The following is a 20,231-nucleotide window of genomic DNA, read 5'->3' on the forward strand; positions in this document are numbered from 1 at the left end:
AAGTTTTGTTTTTATCCTTGATTTGAGCAGGTAAATAAGACTATTTGCCAATGGAATAGGAGTTTTGCACTTAAAATAAGAAAAAATTATCTCCATCATCTTATTTCAAGTGCAGGATATCTAATTATCTTATTTTAGGGGTAAATATACTCATCCCATTGGCGAATAGTCTTATTTAGCTGCTCAAATAAAGGAAAAATACAAACATTTCAAGAAAATTTTACTTACTTTTAGTTCCCTTTTTGCAGTGTGTACAACATAAATTACTCTTCATCTGAAAATTGTTCATTTTTTTCATTCATTTATTGGACGGGAGTTACAAAAAAAAGTTGTTAAATTAGTTTTTTAACACATGATGTTTTGCAACATGTGACATAAAAGTGCTTTTCAAATAGAGCCGACACATAATCTTTTTTAGGAAATGGGAAAAAAAAATATGATTTTGTGACATTTCAGTGTTTATTTGGTGTTTTTTGAATCCTTATCCTCTCAAGAAGACCCACAGACGAGAAATATTCAGTTTTCAGAGCCTTTAAAAACCTGTTTGTAGAAACAACCACAGCATCATACATCCTCCCTCATACTTTAACACGGGTCAGGAGGTTCTTTCCCACATAATCACCCTTTCTTTCACACCAGACTTGGGCGTTTCTTGCTAAAAAGCTCATTCAGCACCACTTTACAATAAGGCTCCTCTTATAGATGGCTAGTGAATAGTTTATACATATGGTATTAATTAATATGTCAGCACTTTAGAACTCATTCGTAGGTGCTTATTATGCATTAAGGGCAAGCAAGATACAAAACTGACCGGTTTATTGCTAAATAGTGACCCTAATCTGTTTAACTATGTATTTCCTGTAGAGTTGCTATTATTAAACATTTCAGACTAAGCCACTACCTTGCAAGCACAAATGAGTCAGTTTGTTTCTCTTGCTTAGCCTTAAGTAATGCATATTAAGCGTTATAAAGTGTTTTCAGATCATTAATAACTTATCTATAAACTATTTATTAGCCATCGATAGGGGAGACTTACTGTAAAGTTGTACTGTTCAATCTTAGTTTTGTCTGACTAAAGCAGACTGTTCCATCCAGAGTCCCTGTAGACTGTAGCAAACACCACATGTTTATGTTTGTGATGATAATGAGATTATAATGATGAGAGGAAAAGTCTGTTTTCTGGCCACACTCCAAAGAACCAGTTGACACGCAGATATAATCTATATGGTCGTGAGTCTTTTGTTTTACCAGCGCCGCACCGCTGGCCTTCATCCAGCCTGGTTTGTCACAGTTCCAGTTTTATTAAAAACGTTTTAGTTGATCTTCTGACTGCATGTAGACACGTTTTAGGCGATTTTTCACTTGTAGTCAGTCCCAGATTCCTGGATATTAAGACACATTTGCCTTAAGTTGGAAAGCCTGTTTTCTCGTCTTTCCGTTTTTGAGGAGTGCCTAACAGAAATGTGCTGCTGAGTCACGTCTAAATCTGTTTGTATTGTTGTTGGCAATCAAGAATTTTCTGTTGCCTCGAGATATAATCTTTTAATTGTTCCACCGGGGGATTCTGTTAGCATATTTCTTAGCATGGCGACCTCTCGCCTCCTCTTAAATCATAAAAACGCTTTTTTTTAAGAAGGATAATTGTAGATTGGTTATAACGTTTCCAGCTTTTTACCGGAGCTTGCTTTTACTACTCGGTCTGCAGTTTGCACACAGGAAAATCAAAGTAAAATTACGCCCATCGTGTTTGTGGCATTCCTCCCCGCCCTGTTGTTCTATCCATCCTGTTCATCAGCCTCCCTTCAGAAGCCCGAACGCGACACGGAGCCTCGGCCATAGTTTTGGATTCTGGAGAAAAGAGATTCTGGACGAGGAAGCGCTGAATGTTTCAGCAACGGCCTCATGAGGCTTTAGGGTAAATCTGCATATGCTGGAAGTCCCCTCTCTTCTAAGAATATACTCATCCAGCACCCCCACTGCCTCTAACACATGCGTCCCCATCAAAGCGAAGATTGTTCGGATAACGAGCCATCTCTGCTGCCCTAGATTTTTGCTTCTTGGGAAAGGGAAAAAAAAAAAAAAAACACCATAACAAGGTCCAGGAAAGCTATACATCACACCCTGAGTGTCGCCGCTCGCCTCCCTTCAGTCTCCCTTCCAGGGGCCACTTCAGAGAGAGCGACAGCCGCCTCGTCCGCCACTTAGATTTGTCCCCTTGTGCTGAAATCCTATTAAAGTGATAAACTATTGTGCTGCTCGACGTTGAGGTTTCACCGTTGGACCCGTTGACGGATATGAGATATTGCTTGTAAAGTGAAAGGGAGCGTGCGCTACGTTTTTCTTTTTTTTTTTTTTTTCTCTAATACTTAGAACAGAAGCATTGTGATGAATTTATCCCGGGATAAAGTGCCATTTTTGCCAAATTACAAGCTTCAACTCCAGGGAAGCGCACAGCAATGCAGAACGGGCGAAGGAATTCCAGCATCCCTGCAGTTTTTCACTTGATTTTTTTTATTTTATATTTGCTTCATTTCCCGTGCGATTATGCTTTATGTGTGTTCGTGTATATTCCTCCGAAGTGTGTATGTTTATCTTTTATTGCCAAGAGCTGCAATTTTCCAGCCTGTCACCGAAGCCCCTTCGCCAGTCCCGGAGCACAATCCAGGTTGATACTCCCTTTGTCTGGGCCCGACACATTTAGAGCCTGACAACTCAAGCTGCTTACCCCTGGCCTTTCAGAGCTTAAGCCTCCAGTTTATTTGCTTCCTGCATGTTGGCGCGCCTGGATCTGTTCGTGTGTGTGCGTGCGTGCCAAAGCGCCGCGGCGCAGCAGGAAGAAAGAGTGGGGTGTGTGTGGGGGAGGGGGGGGGGATCATGGCGGTAATGAGCATTACTAGGTCACGGCCGTGTGGCGAACAGCAGTAGGAAACAGGCGCGGCAACTTCCCAGGGCTCCGGGAACAGAGGATCCAATCCCTACAATTAGAGCCCGAGCCGAGGAAGCGAGCTGAAACGCGTGACGCCAGACTCATCGGTCCCAGCTGAAACCAATCGATTTTGTAAATCAAACGCGCGGAAAGCAACGCGTCGTTCCACCCTCTTATTAGGATCATCCATATGGATGCGGGGCGGGTTTCCGGCGAGGCAGCGCTGTGCCCTTTTTGTCCGCACGGTCCAGTGGTGCGAAAGCAGCGATTTCCCCACGATTTGAGCTCACGCCGTCCGCGGATGGTTTGACAAACGACGTCGTGTCGCCTCCGCACGGCGTCTCGCAGACGCGCTTGCTCTTCCCCTCACGCTCGCCTGCGTTCCCAAAATCTCGTCTGAAGTCAACAGCGGGGGCTGTGCTAACGAGGTCTCAGGCCACGCGTCCCGTCTCTGTGCAACCTTGTGAAGGCAGAGGAGTGAGAGGAATGCATACAAGTCCTGTCTGAGCTCCTTAACATGGAAGGTACCCGACACGCGAGACACTCGGCGCCTCGACCGATGCCGCCGCTGATTTGAATTTAAAATGGTTTAGTTTGCTTTGTAAATCGGCCTCGACCTGCAGGCAGCGGGAAGCTGAGGTAGGTTTAGTTGCCTTGCAAAAGAGCTTTCACGCCCATTGAATCTTTTTATAGTTTGCCTTTGCAAAACCACAAGCTTCAACATTTCATTGCCATCTCATGTAATAGACCATCACAAAGGAGCGTATAGAGACTAAAGCACCTTTAGGTCACATACTTCCACGTTTGCTGTTTCTCCTGCCTCTGGAAACAGAACCTCCTAATGACTTTTTCATGCTATTCTTCCATGAAGGCCAACATTTCAACCTGCACAGCTAATAGTTGTCAGATTCTCCCACCTTAGCAGTGAATCTCTGCAGCTCCTCCAGAGTTACCCTGGGGCTTCTCTTGGCTGCATCCCAGACTTTTGCTGACCATGCCCGGGCCAAATGTAAACCCCCCCCCCATCCTGACCTTTCAGGTTTCCTCCTTGATAGGCAGATGACCGTTCATACTGAGCCTGGTTCTGCTGGAGGTTTTCCTTCCCGTTAATGTGGAGTTTTTCTTTCCACTGTCGCTTCATGCTTGCTCAGTATAAGGGATTGCTGCAAAGTCATGGACAATGCAGACGACTCGCCCTGTAGATCTACGCTTCTCCAGGAGTGAATGCTGCTTGTCGAGACGTTGATGCAATCAACTGGGTTCCCTTATATAGGATTTATTTTTGACCAATCTGTATAATCTGATTGAATTTGACTTTGTAAAGTGCCTTGAGATGACATGTTTCATGAATCGGCGCTATATAAATAAAATTGAATTGAATTGAATGTTCATGCGCCTCTTTGTCCACTAATGTTCTCTAACAGATCTCTGAAGCCTTCACAGAACGGCTGCATTTACACCGATTAAATGACACATAGGTGGACCCTAATTACTAAGTAGGTTGTCACAGGAGGCAAATATATCTGGTTCTTGAGCTTATGTAGGGAAGTCGCACCAAGAATCGGTCTAAATGCAAATGCACAACGGGATTTTGAATACATTTTTAAAAACTCCCCCCCCACCCACCCCCCATGTTCCCTCCAGTTCAGGTAAGCGCTGTGCCTGTGCGTCTGGCATAAAGTCCCAGTGAAAATACATTTAAGTTTGTGATTGCAACCTGACAAAATATGAAAAGGTTAATTCTCCAAAGACTTTTTTCTTTTGCTTAACTGTGTCCTTGAGTTTATGTCTGGTCCTCCCCTAGTTTTTCTCAGACCGCTTTGTGTGTGTGTGTGTGGGGGGGGGGGGGGGGGGGGGGTTTTGTGAGTGGGAGTAGAACGGGACACTCTCCCGATGTGTGACGCATGACCGCCTCTGAAGCAAATAATTGCTTTTCACCTCACCTCGCCGCGTTTACGTGTACATCTTCACATGCGTCGGTGCGCAGATATATCCATCTTCATCACCTTCACTGATTGAGGTTGATGTGCCTCTCCTCTTTGGGGGTCCCCGCAGAGAGCCCCCCCACCCCAAATCCCCCTCCTACTCTTCTCACTAACAGGCCAACGCTGGATGTTTGATTGAGTTGTTCTGATGATCCAGAGGAGAAGTGCATTATAGTGCCTGATGCACTGATTATATGTTTGCCTCCTCTGGGTCCCCTCCAGTCTACCAACAGTGTTATTGATCTGCTTTTAATGCGCAAACCAATAGCTCCCTCATCATTCCAGTTTTTTTCTCTTTTTATTGCATCCCTTCTTTCCTAACTCAATCCTCTAAAGAGAATGAAAAAGGAAAATAAAATGAGCAGGGGAAAGAATTTTATTTGCTCTGTAAATCAAGTAAAAGGGTTCATTTCTGTCAAATGAAACTGCAGATGGTTGTTCGGCTTTGAGCTTTAAAAAAGAGAGAGAGGGGGGTTCTCACAGTGGCTGGAGACCTTTTCTTTTTTTTTAAGAGTTTCCTTGGTCCTCTCAGCGGCTAGTTAAGTTCTCAGTATAGTTAGCTATGTTAAAAATATTAATGAGATCCATAAAGAAAATGTTCCAACTACAGAAGGAGAACCTGTAACTTCTGTCCAACATTTTGTGTAATGTCATTGTTTATTCCCTATTTTTAAAAATAAGGTCCAAAATACGACTCAGGAGCCTAGAGAGCCCCCATCTTAATCAGATTTCTCATTATAAGTAACTGTAAATGAAGGTCTGTGCATTTATAAATAATTTCCAACAAGTGAAGGTTGAAATGATAAAACAGAGCAGCTCTGCTGTCAGACTTCATGTTATCTGCTGTAGTCGCTCTCTTTGTTGTAGCAAACTAAATAAAAAGCCAACATGGGACCCATAAGGGGGTAAAGAAGAAAGTTTTCTTCTGACAGTGGTGTTTACTAGAGCTGGGCAATATATTGAGATTTTAAAAATATCGTGATATTTTTTTTGTATTTTTATAAAAGAGATGAGACTATATCATTCATATCGATATGGTCTGTGTTGCTGTATATTTATACTGTTATGTGTTCCAGTAGGTTATTTGTCAGACGGTTCTCATATTCGTCTTAACTACAGTGTTTGTTAAAGAATGTGCCTGTGATATTTATCTTGAAAAAAACATATGAAGATAAATATTGTATATCAGCATTCAGCCTAAAAATGTCGATATTATTTTTGGACCATATCGCCCAGCCCTACCGTCTACACTGAAAAGCATTATTACCCGGACACAGTTTCCGAAATTAACTTCCTGATTCACTGGCAGAGTTGGCCGGTAGATGTAAAAATATACAGGGCAAGATATTAATTCTCACTGATTCCTGCTAAATGTCTCCACATAATCCCACTATGTAATTAGCCTGAGCTAAACGCTAATTGCTAGCAAACGGACATGACAGAGTTGTTGTCGTTATTGCGTCAACTGTGCGAGTGTTTGTGTACGTACGCGCTTGTTGTCATTATTTGGGTGGATGCTTCTTTATGTTCCTCTGCTTTCAGCTCGTATGACTGAAAAACACGACTCGTTTGGTACAAACATTTACTCGCCATGTGGCAGCTAGCCCGCTGATATGTACTCGCCAAATGGAAAATTTACTTGCATTTAGCATCTGGCGAGTGTTAATTTCGGACGCTGCCCAGACATTTAAGATGTTTTCCCTGATTTGACTCCCTTCCCTGGACCCATAGCTGCATCTCTCACCTTCCTCTCCACTCTCTTTCCTGTCTACTACAATTACAGTAAAGGTCACAAGAGCCATGAAACTCTTATTTAAAAAAACAACAACAGTTTGTTACTGATCAGTGAATGCACCATACATGGACATTACCAAGTCCTGCTAACGGCACACTACGGTGTTTTGATTGGATCCAGTTAGTTTGTGTTTTCATAATCAGCAAGGTTTTACAGAGGTTGTAGATTTAGAAGAAAACTATATTTTCCAACTTCTGTTGATTCAGTCCTTGAGAGAGCAAGGCTTTCATCAGACAATAGGGTGGCTTAACAGTACAGAAATGTTTGCTTTGTTTGTCATTTTGGACTTTAAACCTCTTTCTGTCTTAAAACATGCAGGATTTAGAAATGTTGACAGCTTTTCAAAAAAAAAAAAAAAAACCTTAGTTAACATAAGGATTCTAGGAAATACAAACAAAATGCCGTTTATGTAATGGTAGCCATGCTAATCGCTAATAGAAGATGCAAAGCCAGTGTAAAATGTGCAATCCAGTCGTTTTATTGTTGTTTTAAACTCATTAAACTATGTTTTAGAGTAACTGCTCCCTCACATTTTAGATGACCTCCCCTCTGCTAATATGATTAATGGCAAGAGCAAGAGAAAATGCGTGGATTTTTGTTGTTTTAGCTGTTTATATAATGGTTCTTGGGAAGAAATCAGAAATGGTTCAAATTGGTATTTGCAGTTCAAGGCCTTACAAAAACTGATGATGATGATGATGAATCCACAGAAAACTCTTGATCATCGTACCTCTGGAGACAAATCAGATGTCAGAATTATATATATATATATATATATATATATATATATATATATATATATATATATATATATATATATATATATATATTCCACATTTAAAGTGAAAATATAAGATGCAAAACTGAACGGTAAGCTGAATTATTGAGCATTGCAACTAAATATAACGTAAAAAGAATAAATAGCTTTGCGTCTCAAAGCATGTATTGAGATGCTAAATCTGTTACTGTCTCATTCTTTTGATATCAAAAGTCACAGGGGGGGAAAGGATTATCAACCTATATAATTAAATTTTCCCTTTATTATGCTGGATAGTATTGAACAAGGTGTTCGAAATACTGCAAATGTCTGAATTTTCTTTTTTTGTTTTAATTTCAACTCACATTAAGATTTTTAATAGACCTGTTAAGTAAGATATCACTAGACCATTTAAGATTTCCGTAATAGAAATCTGCTCAAGTCTTTTGTGGCCATGATTAAAACCAGAAATAATGGTCACCAAAACGTAATTCAAACGTGTTTTACCGCCTCTTAATGGACTCTTTGTGTCGCCCCCCCCCCCCCTGCAGACAAGCCGGAGAACTACGACGTGTGGTACGAGAGCCGCTTCGAGGAGTGCGACAGGGAGGCCTGCCTCTCTTTCTCCAAGGAGGCCCTCTGCTCGCGGGTCACCGTGGACCACAACTACTACGCCGTGTGTCAGAACTTGCTGTCGCAGTACGCCACGTGGCGAGGGACCACGGGGGGCCTCCTGCACGACCCGCCCGCTCACATAGCCAAAGATGGACAACTCGAGGCTTTGTTGGACGAGTGCACCAAACCTAAAAAGCGCTACGGCCGCTTCCAGGCGGCCAAGGAACTGCGCGAATACCTCACACGGCTATCCGCCGCGTCCTCCCCCGCCATGGCAAGGTAATGCACGGGGTCGGCGTTAGCCTGACGCTTTGAGACATGATTTAGTACTCTGTGTCGTTGGACTCTTGAGCTTTCGGTTCTTGTCCATGATGTCATTTGCTCCCTTCGCGCAGCGGAGCAGGAAGGAAGTGTCCGATTGAAACTTTGTTAAAACCCTAGCTTTTACCTTGACTTTTCTCCTTTTGTGTAAGAGTGTGGCACTGCAAAAAAAAAAAAAAAAAAAAAAAAAAAACCCTGCCTGAGCCAGGAGAGCGAGGTTACAAGGTTAACCCGCCGGCTCTGAGGGTGGGCTACCACCTCCGGAGCAGAGATAAGGAAGGGCTCCGGTAAACGCATCCGTCATCGGAGCCAGGCTAACGCAAGCCAACGGTATCCAAGCAACAGCAGCAGTAACGTCACGCAGCCCAGATGATGATTATTTTCCTCCTTATGCCTCAGTTTCTTCCGTTTTATACCATTATAAAGCCCCAACACCTGTTCCACTCACAGCTCCCGGTTTAGTGTCGTTTCTGGACGGCTCGGTTCCGTTCTTGCAGGACTGAATTGTAGTCATTTGAGCCAAGTTTGTGTTTTTTTTTTTTTTTTTTTTTTTTTTCCTGGCTCTTTCATTCGCTGTAGCATCGCTGCCTGGAAGGTGGAAGTAGCACGAATCACCTGCTGCAGGATGGCAGGAAAGGCCGAGGGGCGAGGAGCTGGAAGAAGCGGGTTAGAGGTTTGGGATTTCAGAGGAATTGAGATTTAAAAGAAGGAGAGAAAAAAATTGAAAAAACTTGACAGCTACTCATGTTCATGTGCTGGTACATCTCAATGATCATCAAAAATCATCAAAAGGTTCTTTTATTCCAGTGATGCTGTTCTATGTGTATAATCATCGCACACAGGGTGATATGTTTCAAGCGTCTATTCCTCTTAGAGTTGATAATTATGGCTTACAGCTAATGAAAACCAAAAATTACTCTTTTCAGCATATTAGACACAACAAATTAAAATGGCGAATGTATGACTTGTATATACATTCAGCACTTTGTCAGGGCTCCTTGGAGACGAATAGCTTTATTAACAGCCTTCAGCTCGTCCGCATTGTTGGCTCTGCAGGTTCTTTGTGGGGCTCAAGTCAAGCAAGTTTGCTGGCCAGTCAAGTGCGTCGATGCTGTGGTCAATAAACTTTATTACTGCATAGCTTAGCGTAGCATTGGTACCTTTGGTAGGGAGGGCAGGTTTCAAGTCCGGCAGGAAAAGGAAACCGGCCTCTCCATAAGGCTTGTCAGCAAACACCAGCAAATGACTTGGCTCTACAAATCATCCCTGACTGACAAAGGAAATACCTTTGGTCCTCTAGCAACTTGGACTGTGTGAGGAAATGTGCATTTCTCTTTCATCTTACACTGGGACCCAGTCCATTTTCCCCTTCGGAGTTTCTTGACACCAGGAACAGTTCTAGTCCATCTCCTGAATACGTCTGTATGGGTCGATTCTTGGAAGAACCGGCTCCAGCTGCAGTCTTTTCCCTGGATCTCCCCCAAACTGTTGACCAGACTGTGCTTCACCATCCTTACTTTTTCTGACCCTTTTTTTTTCCATCCACTAAACTTTCCATCAATTGGCTTAGTTACAGCTTTCTTTGCTACAGAAGCTGGCTATTCAGAGTAATGTTAGCTTATACTACACATAAGTGGGCCATGATAACATTTCTGTATTAACGATTATTGGTTTTATCTTGGGCCTGTAGTATCTAAGGAAAACATGCAATAACGATACGACTTGCAATAAAAATGAATTTCTGCTTTGGGTTTCTAGCAAATGACGGAGGCGCTTCTGCTGTTTCGCCATTGAAACAACTTGGTGGTAGTTGCTTAACGACTTGACCACCTTACCTCCTGTTTAGCCACTAAAACCTTATTTTATGTCACATTAAACAACAAGCTGTGATGAAGAGCCTGAATGCATGTTTCCTGTAGGCAAGCATCATTGATGCCGCGGTGGTGATGGATTTGTGAAATGTTGTGCAGCCCCCCTAATTTATGTAGGGTTCCAATTTTCTGCAAAAACAATATTTTGGTTTTCATTAGCTATACACCACAGTTATCTGGACGAACTAAAACTGCTGCTAAATGCTTGAAACATGTAACTAACTGTGTGTAACGCCATCTTTTCATCATACGAGTTTCACTTTGTGATTCACGTCGCTGACAGAAACCAACGTTCCAACGCTATTCTGATTTATTGAGCTGCACCTTTTGTGTTCTCCAATCACTCAAGTTTTCAGGTTTCAGGATTGTGGCAATCATTTTGTTTTTTGTTTTTTTGCGTGTGGATTATTATTATTTTTATTAGGAATCAGACATGGTGAGACAGCTGCTCATAGGATAAGGAAGGCGATAATTGGACTGTGGCAGTCCCTTAATGCAGATGTGCCGATACCAAAGAGGCTATTTGTAATAAGAGACCACACTTTCTTCTTCTTCTTCTTCTTACGCTTGGTCCGCACTCTGACGAACAGACTGAACATTGATATTCTTTTCCTCCTAAGCAATGATCAGCCATAGCCGTTTGGAACGATCCCCTTTACTTTGTCGGCCTGCGGGAGAATTGATGAATGATCTGTTAAACACTTTTTCCTCCATCAGTGTCCCAAAACCCACTTCATTTAAACAGAGAAAATGAAGTGACTCTAAAAGAACCAGAACACATGATTAATCCCCTTTCTATTTTCCCGTCTTCATCTTGATTTGATGAATGAATCCTATTGTCAGAGTTCTCCAAGTGCTGCTCATTGCAGTAGCCTCTGTCAAGTCAATCGTATAATAACAGTTTAAAAAAAAAAGGGAAAGTAGATATCTTTGAAATTACTTTCTTGTTCCGGGAAACGGCTTCCGGAGCTGCGTTTTTTTTTTTTTTTTTTTTTTTTTTCTTTTTTTAAATTTGGCAGCCTAGAAAACTCCCCGTTAAATATTTAAACGCTCCGCGCCACTTAGAGGTTGGGGGTGATTTTACACTCAGTGGACCAACAAATTAAAAGCATAATCACAAATAACGGCTGATTTTTTTTTTTTTTTGCCTTTGGTTTACGGGATGGGTTCCTAAAAATACACCGCTGTAAAAAAAAAAAAAACAAGAGGAAACGTCTGCCTTGAAATCCCAATAAGTTTTTTTTAAGTTTTGATGTCATGAGTAGGATGCTAAACACCCAGCCTGGCTTTGTTTTACGCAGACCACGAGGAGTTGGGATGATAATTAAGTGAAAGCTCACATGTTTGACTTATATGACTCTCGCCAGCTCGGAAAAGCAATAAAGACAAGTTTGGTTTATGGATTTGGGTTTTTGTTTAGTTTTTTTTTTTTCCTCCCTTTTGTTTCAGCTCCCGTCCTTTGTTGTGACAGCTATGTTTCTGTCTCTCCATGCGTTGGATGTGTTTAACTAAGGAGGACGTTGACCCCAGAGGGATCTGTTCACGCGTAACTAACTGTCCACTTTTGTACTGTAATTTTCTTTAAGTATTATATCAGCGTTGTCTGATTTTTCCTGTGCCTTTCATTCAAAAGTTGTATTTACAACTTTTAGTGGATTTAAATATTAAAATAAATGAAGATATATATATATATATATAGATATGAATATACTCATGCTCTGTGTGGACTCTTCTTGATTCTATGTTTCAATGTTTCTGTTGAATTGGCTCTAGTTTGATTTTTTATTTATTTATTTTTTAATACACTGTTGATGTTTTCCAAGTCTTCGTTAGTTTCCCATCTTTTATGTTTGTTTCTTGATTTTTCTTTGAAATTAAAAGCCCAGGCTCCAGTTTTGTTGCGCTCACCACTCAACTGAGACGTGAGTCCCTTCTCTTTTATCCTGTTTTATGATTTTTATGTAATATCTTTGCACAAAGACTTTACTTTAAATTTAATAAGGTAACCTTTCGGAGAAGCTTTCCCTTCAATAAGCTCACACAGACGGCGAAATAGCTCCTTTTTTTTTTATTGTGCGACTCTCCACAGCCAAAGTGCTCTTGAATAGCCCAAAATTATTCATACCCCCGGCAGATTTAGGGTTCAAGAATATTTTAACGCAACCAAGGAGTTAGTGTGTGGTGGGGAAGGATGGTAGCCTGATGACAGCAATCTAAAATGGCATATTTTTACCCTTCTTAATAATTAACAGAAAAAATCTTTCACAAGCATTCAGTGCCTTCTAATAATTGAAGACCAGCATGTTTGAGCTTCATGTTTTGGTTTGAATCTTTGGTCTGTTTTGCTCCACTGATTCTCTTTTCAGCCCGTGACCCCTAAAATAACGAATGGGTGGGATTTTATTTTATTTTTTTCCCCTTTTTATTGGGGGGAAATCATGAGAATAAAGTAAATTATGAGAATAAAGTAGTATTTTTATGAGAACTTCTACCAAAAAAAGTGTATCTTTCCTCTCAGAAAGTGTTCATGAGTGAAGCTCGTATTCTTCAGAACTTTTAGTTGAATAAGGCTTTTTTTTTTTTTTTTTTTACTTAAACTTTAAGTGAGTGCAGCTCATCCTGCTGCCATTTAGGCTCCTTTTTTTATAGGGACGGTGGAGATGAATTAAAGATTTACACAATTTCTTTGGGGGGGGGGAAACCTTTTGATCTTTCATACAGAAATAGCTGCAGCGTTTTCCCTGAAGGCGAGCTTACCGTTTCCCCGGTGTGCGTGCATGCATCGGGGTTAAGCTGTTGCGCACCTGCAGCTTTTTTTTTTTTTTTTTTCCTTTGTGAGGACCTAATGCTGCGTGTCCTCTCTTTAAACTTGACTCGGCCGCCTCGCGCGTCACTTTATGCATAAGAATATTACCTGAAGGCTGATGTGCCGGCCCTCGAAATGAACGGTTTGGGCTGAGGCTTTGCGCAGTCTGATAAGAGCGAAGACAAAGAAGGCTGCAGCTGCATTCGGATACATCTCTGAGTTTTCTCTGTGTTGAATCAACGTGTCAGACTCATTTCGCTTTTCAGAAAACGGAACAATAAAGAGATGCCACCGAGAGCAGCTGTTTTGGGAATCCAGCTTCAGTGGCGTGAAAAAGTGTTTGCCCCCTTCCTGATTTCTTTCTATTTTTTTAAATCTTTTATTTTACGTGTTTGTCACACTTAAGTGTTTCAGTACGTCATTTAAAAATGACATTTTGTATTTACTTGTATTGTCTTTGACTAACATTTAAATGTGTTTGAAGGGTTTTATTAATCTCTTAAAACCTGAGAATTTAGACTAAACATAAGCTTTTTGATACCTAAAATGATCACTCTCTTCAAAAACACATTTTTCTTTCTCCTGACATATCTGTAACTTAGGTTTATAACCGATCAAACATTTATCTTTGGAGATAAATTAAGTGCTTATGTTTGAATTTCTCAGGTCTTGAGGGAAATGAGGGAGAAAAAAATACAGAATTGTTGTAATTCAGCCATACTGGAGGGTTTTGAAGGTCGTGCCACTGCATCTCAATAGAATTCAGGTCAGGACTTTGACTAGGCCACTCCAAAGTCTCCCTCTTGTTTCTCTGCAGCCAGAAGTCAGGAATGGAGGATACACTTTTCAGACCACTGTATTTTATGTGAGCAAAGACGTGCGAATAATAGAAACAGATATTGGGCAATGTTGTAAACCATTTCAGACGATGGGGTGAATGAAAAGAAACTAGTTCATATTGACTCTGTGAACTCAGTTCAGAATGATTTAGGTGGGGAACAGTGAACACGAACAAATTCATCTTAACCTCCCTAAAGATGAATGGGTACGCCACTGTACACCAGCACCCTAACTCCCTTCTTATGGGTCTGGATTACGTCTTAAATGGCCAGAAATAAGTTGGTCTACAATATTGGTTGTTATTACATGATTATATGTGGTGATGAGTGGATTTAAACCCTTTGACCTGGGCTGTACCTGCAGGTGTGTGTTCTCTTTGCTTGCTCTTCTCTGTAAGAGCTCCTGCTTGGAGCACCACGTCTCGCTCACCAGTACCTAGCCCACAGCGAGAATTAGAAGCTGCATCGCTCGTCTTGTTTTCCCTTCCACTCCGTGGTCATTTCTCCACCTATTCCCATCGCCTCCTCTGTAATTGTGCATCTCTTTGATACACCCGCTGGTTTTGTGTAAGGAGCTGATGTCACAGCCGTGGCGGTGAAGCGCCGTTAAAGGCCTTCGCGGTGCAGCTACTCTGGGCCCGATTGATGGATGACTCCGGGGTCGGGCGGCTGGTAAGAAAACACCGCAGGAAAACGAATCGGAGGAGGGGAGGGAGGAGGAGGAAGAAGAAGAAGAAGCAGGCGCTCGACTTTAATAAACAGGCTTAAATAAACATGAGGCCATTTCCGGGGCAAATCCACCGGGGATTTTTTTTTTTTTTTTTTTTTCTACATTAGGCACGGTGCAGGGAATGAGACAAACGGCGTGGCTTCGGAGGAAAAGCATCTGGAAATTACCGCAAATAGAAATAGAAATTTCCTCACCGCGGCTGTCCAATTTGCTGCGAGCGAGTTTGCTTTCCCAAATTGCGGTCTAAAGTTGTCAGAATTACAAACAAGCGAGAGCGGCTTTCTGTGCTCGTGGTTTGCAGCGCACGCAGAACGTGTACCCCGACACAGGAGGAGGAGGAGGAGGAAATCTGGTCATAATGCTAATAGAAATCTGCCGGGCGGAGTTGGGCCCGGAAATAAACATGGTGCCCGTCACGTGACTTATCTTCCCCCCCCACATCACCAGTCCACAGCCTTTTAAAAACCACCCCTGGATTCCAGCTTATCAGCGCAGGGCGAAATCTGCGGCGCAGAGGTGCAACATATTATTTTGTGTTCAGCAGGCCGTGTTATCTAAATCTCTACATAACTTTAGCCTCGCCTGTCATATTACAAAACCCTGGGAAAACTGCTGATATCTTATTCAGGTCATCAGCGGAAAGAAAAGAACGGGAGGCGAGAGGAGTGCCAAATGTTTGATTACAGCTTTAAAGGGGAATGAAAAAAAAAAAAAAAAAAAAAGAGAGGCAAAAGCAGAAAGTTTCCTGGTTGTTGTGGCTTGGCTAAAGTGATGTAAAGTCTATTTCATGCTCCGGCGAGCCTCAGGGACAGCCAGCCATTTTTAGACCCAGAATGACCTATATATATTCTTTCCGAGGATAGAGGAGGGTAAGATTGTTTAGTGTTCGGAGTGGGTCAGGAATAACAGCATGCCAAGCTGTGTGGGTATTTTTTTTTTTTTTTTTTTTTTTTTTTTTTTTTTTTGGGGGAGCACTCACCCGTGTGAGATCGGCCTGTTGTTTTGGGGCTTTTCCGGGTCTGAAAGCTCTGAAGATTCTTTGTGAGCTCCTCCTAGAAAATCATCACTAATGCAGCACAGGAGTTGCTAGAAGCCATGTTCCTGTCAAGCCGCTTACATCGCTCCAACATGTTTATGTCACTCGCACATCTATTATGCCTCATTTAGAAGATGCTCGGGTGATTTATTTTATTTTTTCCCCTTTCTTAAACGCCGAGGCACACGCTGACCCGACATAAAAGTCCACCAGTGAAGAATGTTTGCTTTCTGAATACATGACGAGCAGGGAAACAGGAAGGGAATTGTCGGGTGTTGTTTTGACTTTCTGAAAGGTCATTTTTGGTTTCAGTTCGATGACCTCTTTCAGCCCAACTGGACTTCAGATGCACTTTGCGCTCGCTTCCTGAGAAAAGAGCTGGGTTTCAGCGGCCTTTCCACTTGATTGTGAGAGCGTGCTTACAGAGTGGCTCCAAAGTGGAGCAACCAAATCCCAACAACTGAACCAAGTATCAGAAAATGACACGAGTCACGAAAGACGAGAAAATCAGACAACACACGAAAGAATTCATAGGATTTACAAAACTAAACTATTATTGCGGCTCAAAAGAAATAATTTAAATCAATGAAATACAGAAATACGAGATATTGTGGCTGTCTCCTTAACAAATTTCATGTTTTAGTGCCACGAAACCTACAAATCTTGACAGTACTAACATAAATAAGTAACAACCTACAATTTTGTTGTTTTTCAAAGCAGGTGAGTAAATTTTACATGCACTTTTCTGATGCAACAAAAGCCTTTTGAAGCGGGCCCTCTTGAAACAAATTGTTACTATCAAAAAAGGGCTAATGACGCGTCCTCTGGAGCTAGCAAAGTACCACTGCCATGACTGTTTTAGACATGGTGTTGAATGGATACCTGGCTCTCAATAATAAGAAAACATCCTTGTTTGGGATTAAGAAGCAACTATTTCTGAATGTTGCCGGCACGCGAGCTCTTGGCTCAAGGGAAGAAACAATGAAAGGTTGAAAGATGAGCTATTTTTAATTTTTCATTTTTTTGTTGCCCTCAGCTGGTCACTGCAAAAAGGGAACTAAAAGAATGTAATTTTTTTTCTTGCAATGAGTTTATTTGTCCTTGATTTGAGCAGGCAAGTTTATATTGGCTGCGAATGGGATACGAATTTTGCACTGAAAATAGGAAGAAATATCCATCATAGCAGTATATCTAATTATCTTATTTTAGGGGTGAAAATACTCATTCCATTGGCGGATAATCTCATTTACCTGCTCAAATCAAGGACAAATACACTTTTATTTCCCTTTTTGCAGCGTATACAAAACAACTGCTGACGCACAAAGATCACTGCAATAAATCAATCAATGACTGCTGCCGCATCAGTATAATTTGGGCAAACGATCAGTAAAACAGGCTGAGTGTGTGCAGACAACTGAGTTACAGCTGCTTTCATTCACCGCGGCTGTTTGCTACAACATAATAACCAGCTGTCCGCCCAAGAATGGTCCTTTACCAATAATATTCTGTAGGCATTTCTGGAAAGTATTAAATATAGATTAACACTTTTAATTAAGGTGGTTATACATTGAAAAGTATTCACATTTCCAAGTTCATAAGGTTTATCCAAATGTTCCACAGTACCGTCTTAGCCATTGAAGTCATGAAATCAGTTATTTGAGAGTTTATGAAAAAACAACTCCAACAGAGATTCAATCGTGTCCAACTCAATGTAAAAATTGCTCAATCTGACAAAAAGAAAAGAAAAGGAAAAACTATCTGGAAAGTCATTGCAACACATGCTGACTCTACAAAACAAATTTCAGAAAAAGGCCACAAGCTGACTAGGGCAAACAGACTGTTTACCACATGCAGTCTGATAGCAGAGGATGTTTGAACTGTCAATGAATTGAACGTGTGTATACTTCTTTTCAAGAATTGTAAAAAATAGAACATTTCATTGGGGTTAAGAATGTTATGGTAATTCAGTTTGAAAAACCATAGAAATTTGCAAGCACTTATGTGCTTGGATTTCATTTTCTCTCAGGTTTTATTTCTCTTTCCTCTCTTTTCACCTCATAACTTCTCACCAATCATTACACTTATTTCTCTTTCATAAAGGCTCCAACATAAAGACAAATGGGAGCCACTCTGTGGCTCTCTGTCCTCTCTACTGGGGGAGAGGTCACAGACAGTCTACCAGGGGACTAGCAGGCCTGCAATCCTATTACCAACCCATGCAGAGGTTTAGATGCACATTATCATCTACGATAGGTGGCTTACTTTGGGTAGATGAGCCCCCCTCTCCCCACCCTCCCTTGGTGCACTGGCTAACACCCAGGGCAATGATTAAAAACATCATTTACTTAGTAAACTCCTTCAGTCAGGCATGTATTCCTTCACCCCGGAGGGCAAAAATGGTGTGTTTCTTTAAAAGTATTCACACCCATTCAACTTTTTCACATTTGGGTCATGTAACAAACATAAACATCCCTGTATTCCATTCGGATTTTATCAAACAGACCGACGCAAAATGACAAATGTATAAAAAGTTCAGACTTTGTTCCCAACATTTTTTTTTCCAGTCTGTGCGTTTCTGTTCAGCCTCCATTAATCGGATACCGCTCAGTAAAATCAAATTCTACTGGATGTCTTCAGATTAAAAAAAAAAAAACTGAGTTTAATTGTGTGTCGTTTAATCAGAGCTTTGTTAGAGAACATCAGTGAACAACAGCATCATGCAGACCAAAGAGCCCAGCACACATGTCAGGGATGAAATGTTGAGAGGTTTCAAGCGGAGTTAGGTGTTAAGCTTTGGACCTTTCAATGAGCATCACTGTTCACTTCGCCGTGTTGAAACATGGTCAGCATCATGATGTGGGGATGCTTTTCTTCAGCAGGTAACAGAGAAGCTGAGCCAAGTTGATGGAAATATGGATGGGAACACTCAAAGAAAACCCGTGTCCATCCAATCAGATCGTGTTTGGCCTATTTTAATATAGGTTTAAACAACAATTTTTGTCCTGGGTTTTTTTTTTTTTTTTATTCCAACAGATTTGCAGCTGTAACTGCAATGTATTGATTCAGGGAAGCTGAATACAAACATGCATGCCACACTTTACAGATTTTTTTTATTTGAAGAAAAAAAGAAAAGAAAAATGCACTACTGGGTCTACAGCAGGAAATGCCAACAAAACACATTGATTTGTAACATGAAAAAAAAATGGGGGGGGGGGGTGGAAGCTTAAGGGGTATGAATATTTTACAAGGCGCTGTATCGCATATCACCCGCAGCATCAGTGGGCCAGATGAAAGGCAGCATCAATCACAGATACTAGCTCCCATGAATCAAACTCTGATGTGAACGTCTGTTAAAATTCCCGGTTTTATTTCACTGAATTGTTTTCAGGCCGTCCACAGGGAAGCTGAGATCAAATCTTTTTTTTTTTCTTTTTTTTTCTTTTGGTAAATCTTATCGCTTGCCATATGGTACGCTGTGATTCAGGCAAGATGTAATAAGCATTTAGCAAGTCGGCGATGACACTAGGTGGCATTTCCACTGATTGCGATAACCGTTCGCAGCTCCAGTGGAGAGGCAGGGTGCAAAATGTCGCCGGCATGGAGGGACGTCGCCGCAGAAGCAATAACAGAACCTAAGATAAGACACTTCAGACATCTTTATGCTGCACGAACAGAAAAATCCTATAATCCATTAGAGCGTTAGGCGGCCGTTCCTTGCCCTTCGCCGGTCTAAATTGAGGTGCCCTCTGGAGGACGGCGAGGACGGCACATCTGATGTGAGGCCCTCGCTCCCTCTGGGAGAAATTCACTCCTCTGTGACCTCACGTGGCATGTGCGCTGTGCGCTGGGAGGAGCGGCGCTAAAAATCCTTGGAGCTTTTCATGTTCTCCCACCCCGCAGGCGGTTGCACACCTCCAGCCCGACAAACTCCAGAGGCGCTCATCACTCAGTGACACTCGAGTGGACAAAATTAAACATTTTCTCTGCTGCCTGTCCAGCTCACCGAGTGACAGTGGGCTAAAGCCGATAAGCAGAAGGGGGGAAGTTTCCTCCCTGGATTGTGCTGAATTTTCCTGTGAGCTTAGAAAGGGTCTCCACGATGGATAGGTACATAAAATAATATCTAACTAAAACTTATGTTGTGTCATAAGTTTGTCTGTTGACTAGAGTCCGTTCTTGCTTTATATTTCCTACATTGTCTGGAAAAGGATAGAAGTGTCCACCTATCCATCATTTTAAGAAAACACTTGTTCAGAAGAGGTTAAATATGAATTGGGAACCTGATTAATGAAAAAGTATGAGAATTTTTTGACGGGAAGAATGTGGAGGAACCCTGTTGCAATCCTGCAAAAAGATGTTCTCTCTGACAAGCGCAAAATTCATGAAAAGTTGATTACAGTTGTTCAAAGAGTTTCCATCTTTCAGCGTTGACTGGAGGCACTGCGGGCGAGTAAATATTTCCAATGCGATGCCCCAGTAAACATTAGACGCTCGCATTCATCATTAGGGTCGATAGTGAGCTATGGGGCAATTTTATTTACTTTTTGATG

At 41.6% G+C, this 20,231-nt stretch overlaps 1 protein-coding gene across 1 annotated transcript in view; it reads left to right on the forward strand.

The window, feature by feature from the left end:
- Positions 1-20,231, forward strand: part of dipk2ab (divergent protein kinase domain 2Ab) — a 119,436-nt gene that overhangs the window by 38,608 nt on the left and 60,597 nt on the right. Inside the window, exon 4 of the mRNA XM_036125626.1 lies at positions 8,015-8,357. Coding sequence (XP_035981519.1) covers positions 8,015-8,357 — 343 coding nt within the window. The remainder of the gene's footprint in view (positions 1-8,014; positions 8,358-20,231) is intronic.

Source organism: Fundulus heteroclitus, chromosome 21 (assembly GCF_011125445.2).
Source record: "Fundulus heteroclitus isolate FHET01 chromosome 21, MU-UCD_Fhet_4.1, whole genome shotgun sequence".
Taxonomy (NCBI): Eukaryota; Metazoa; Chordata; class Actinopteri; order Cyprinodontiformes; family Fundulidae; genus Fundulus; species Fundulus heteroclitus.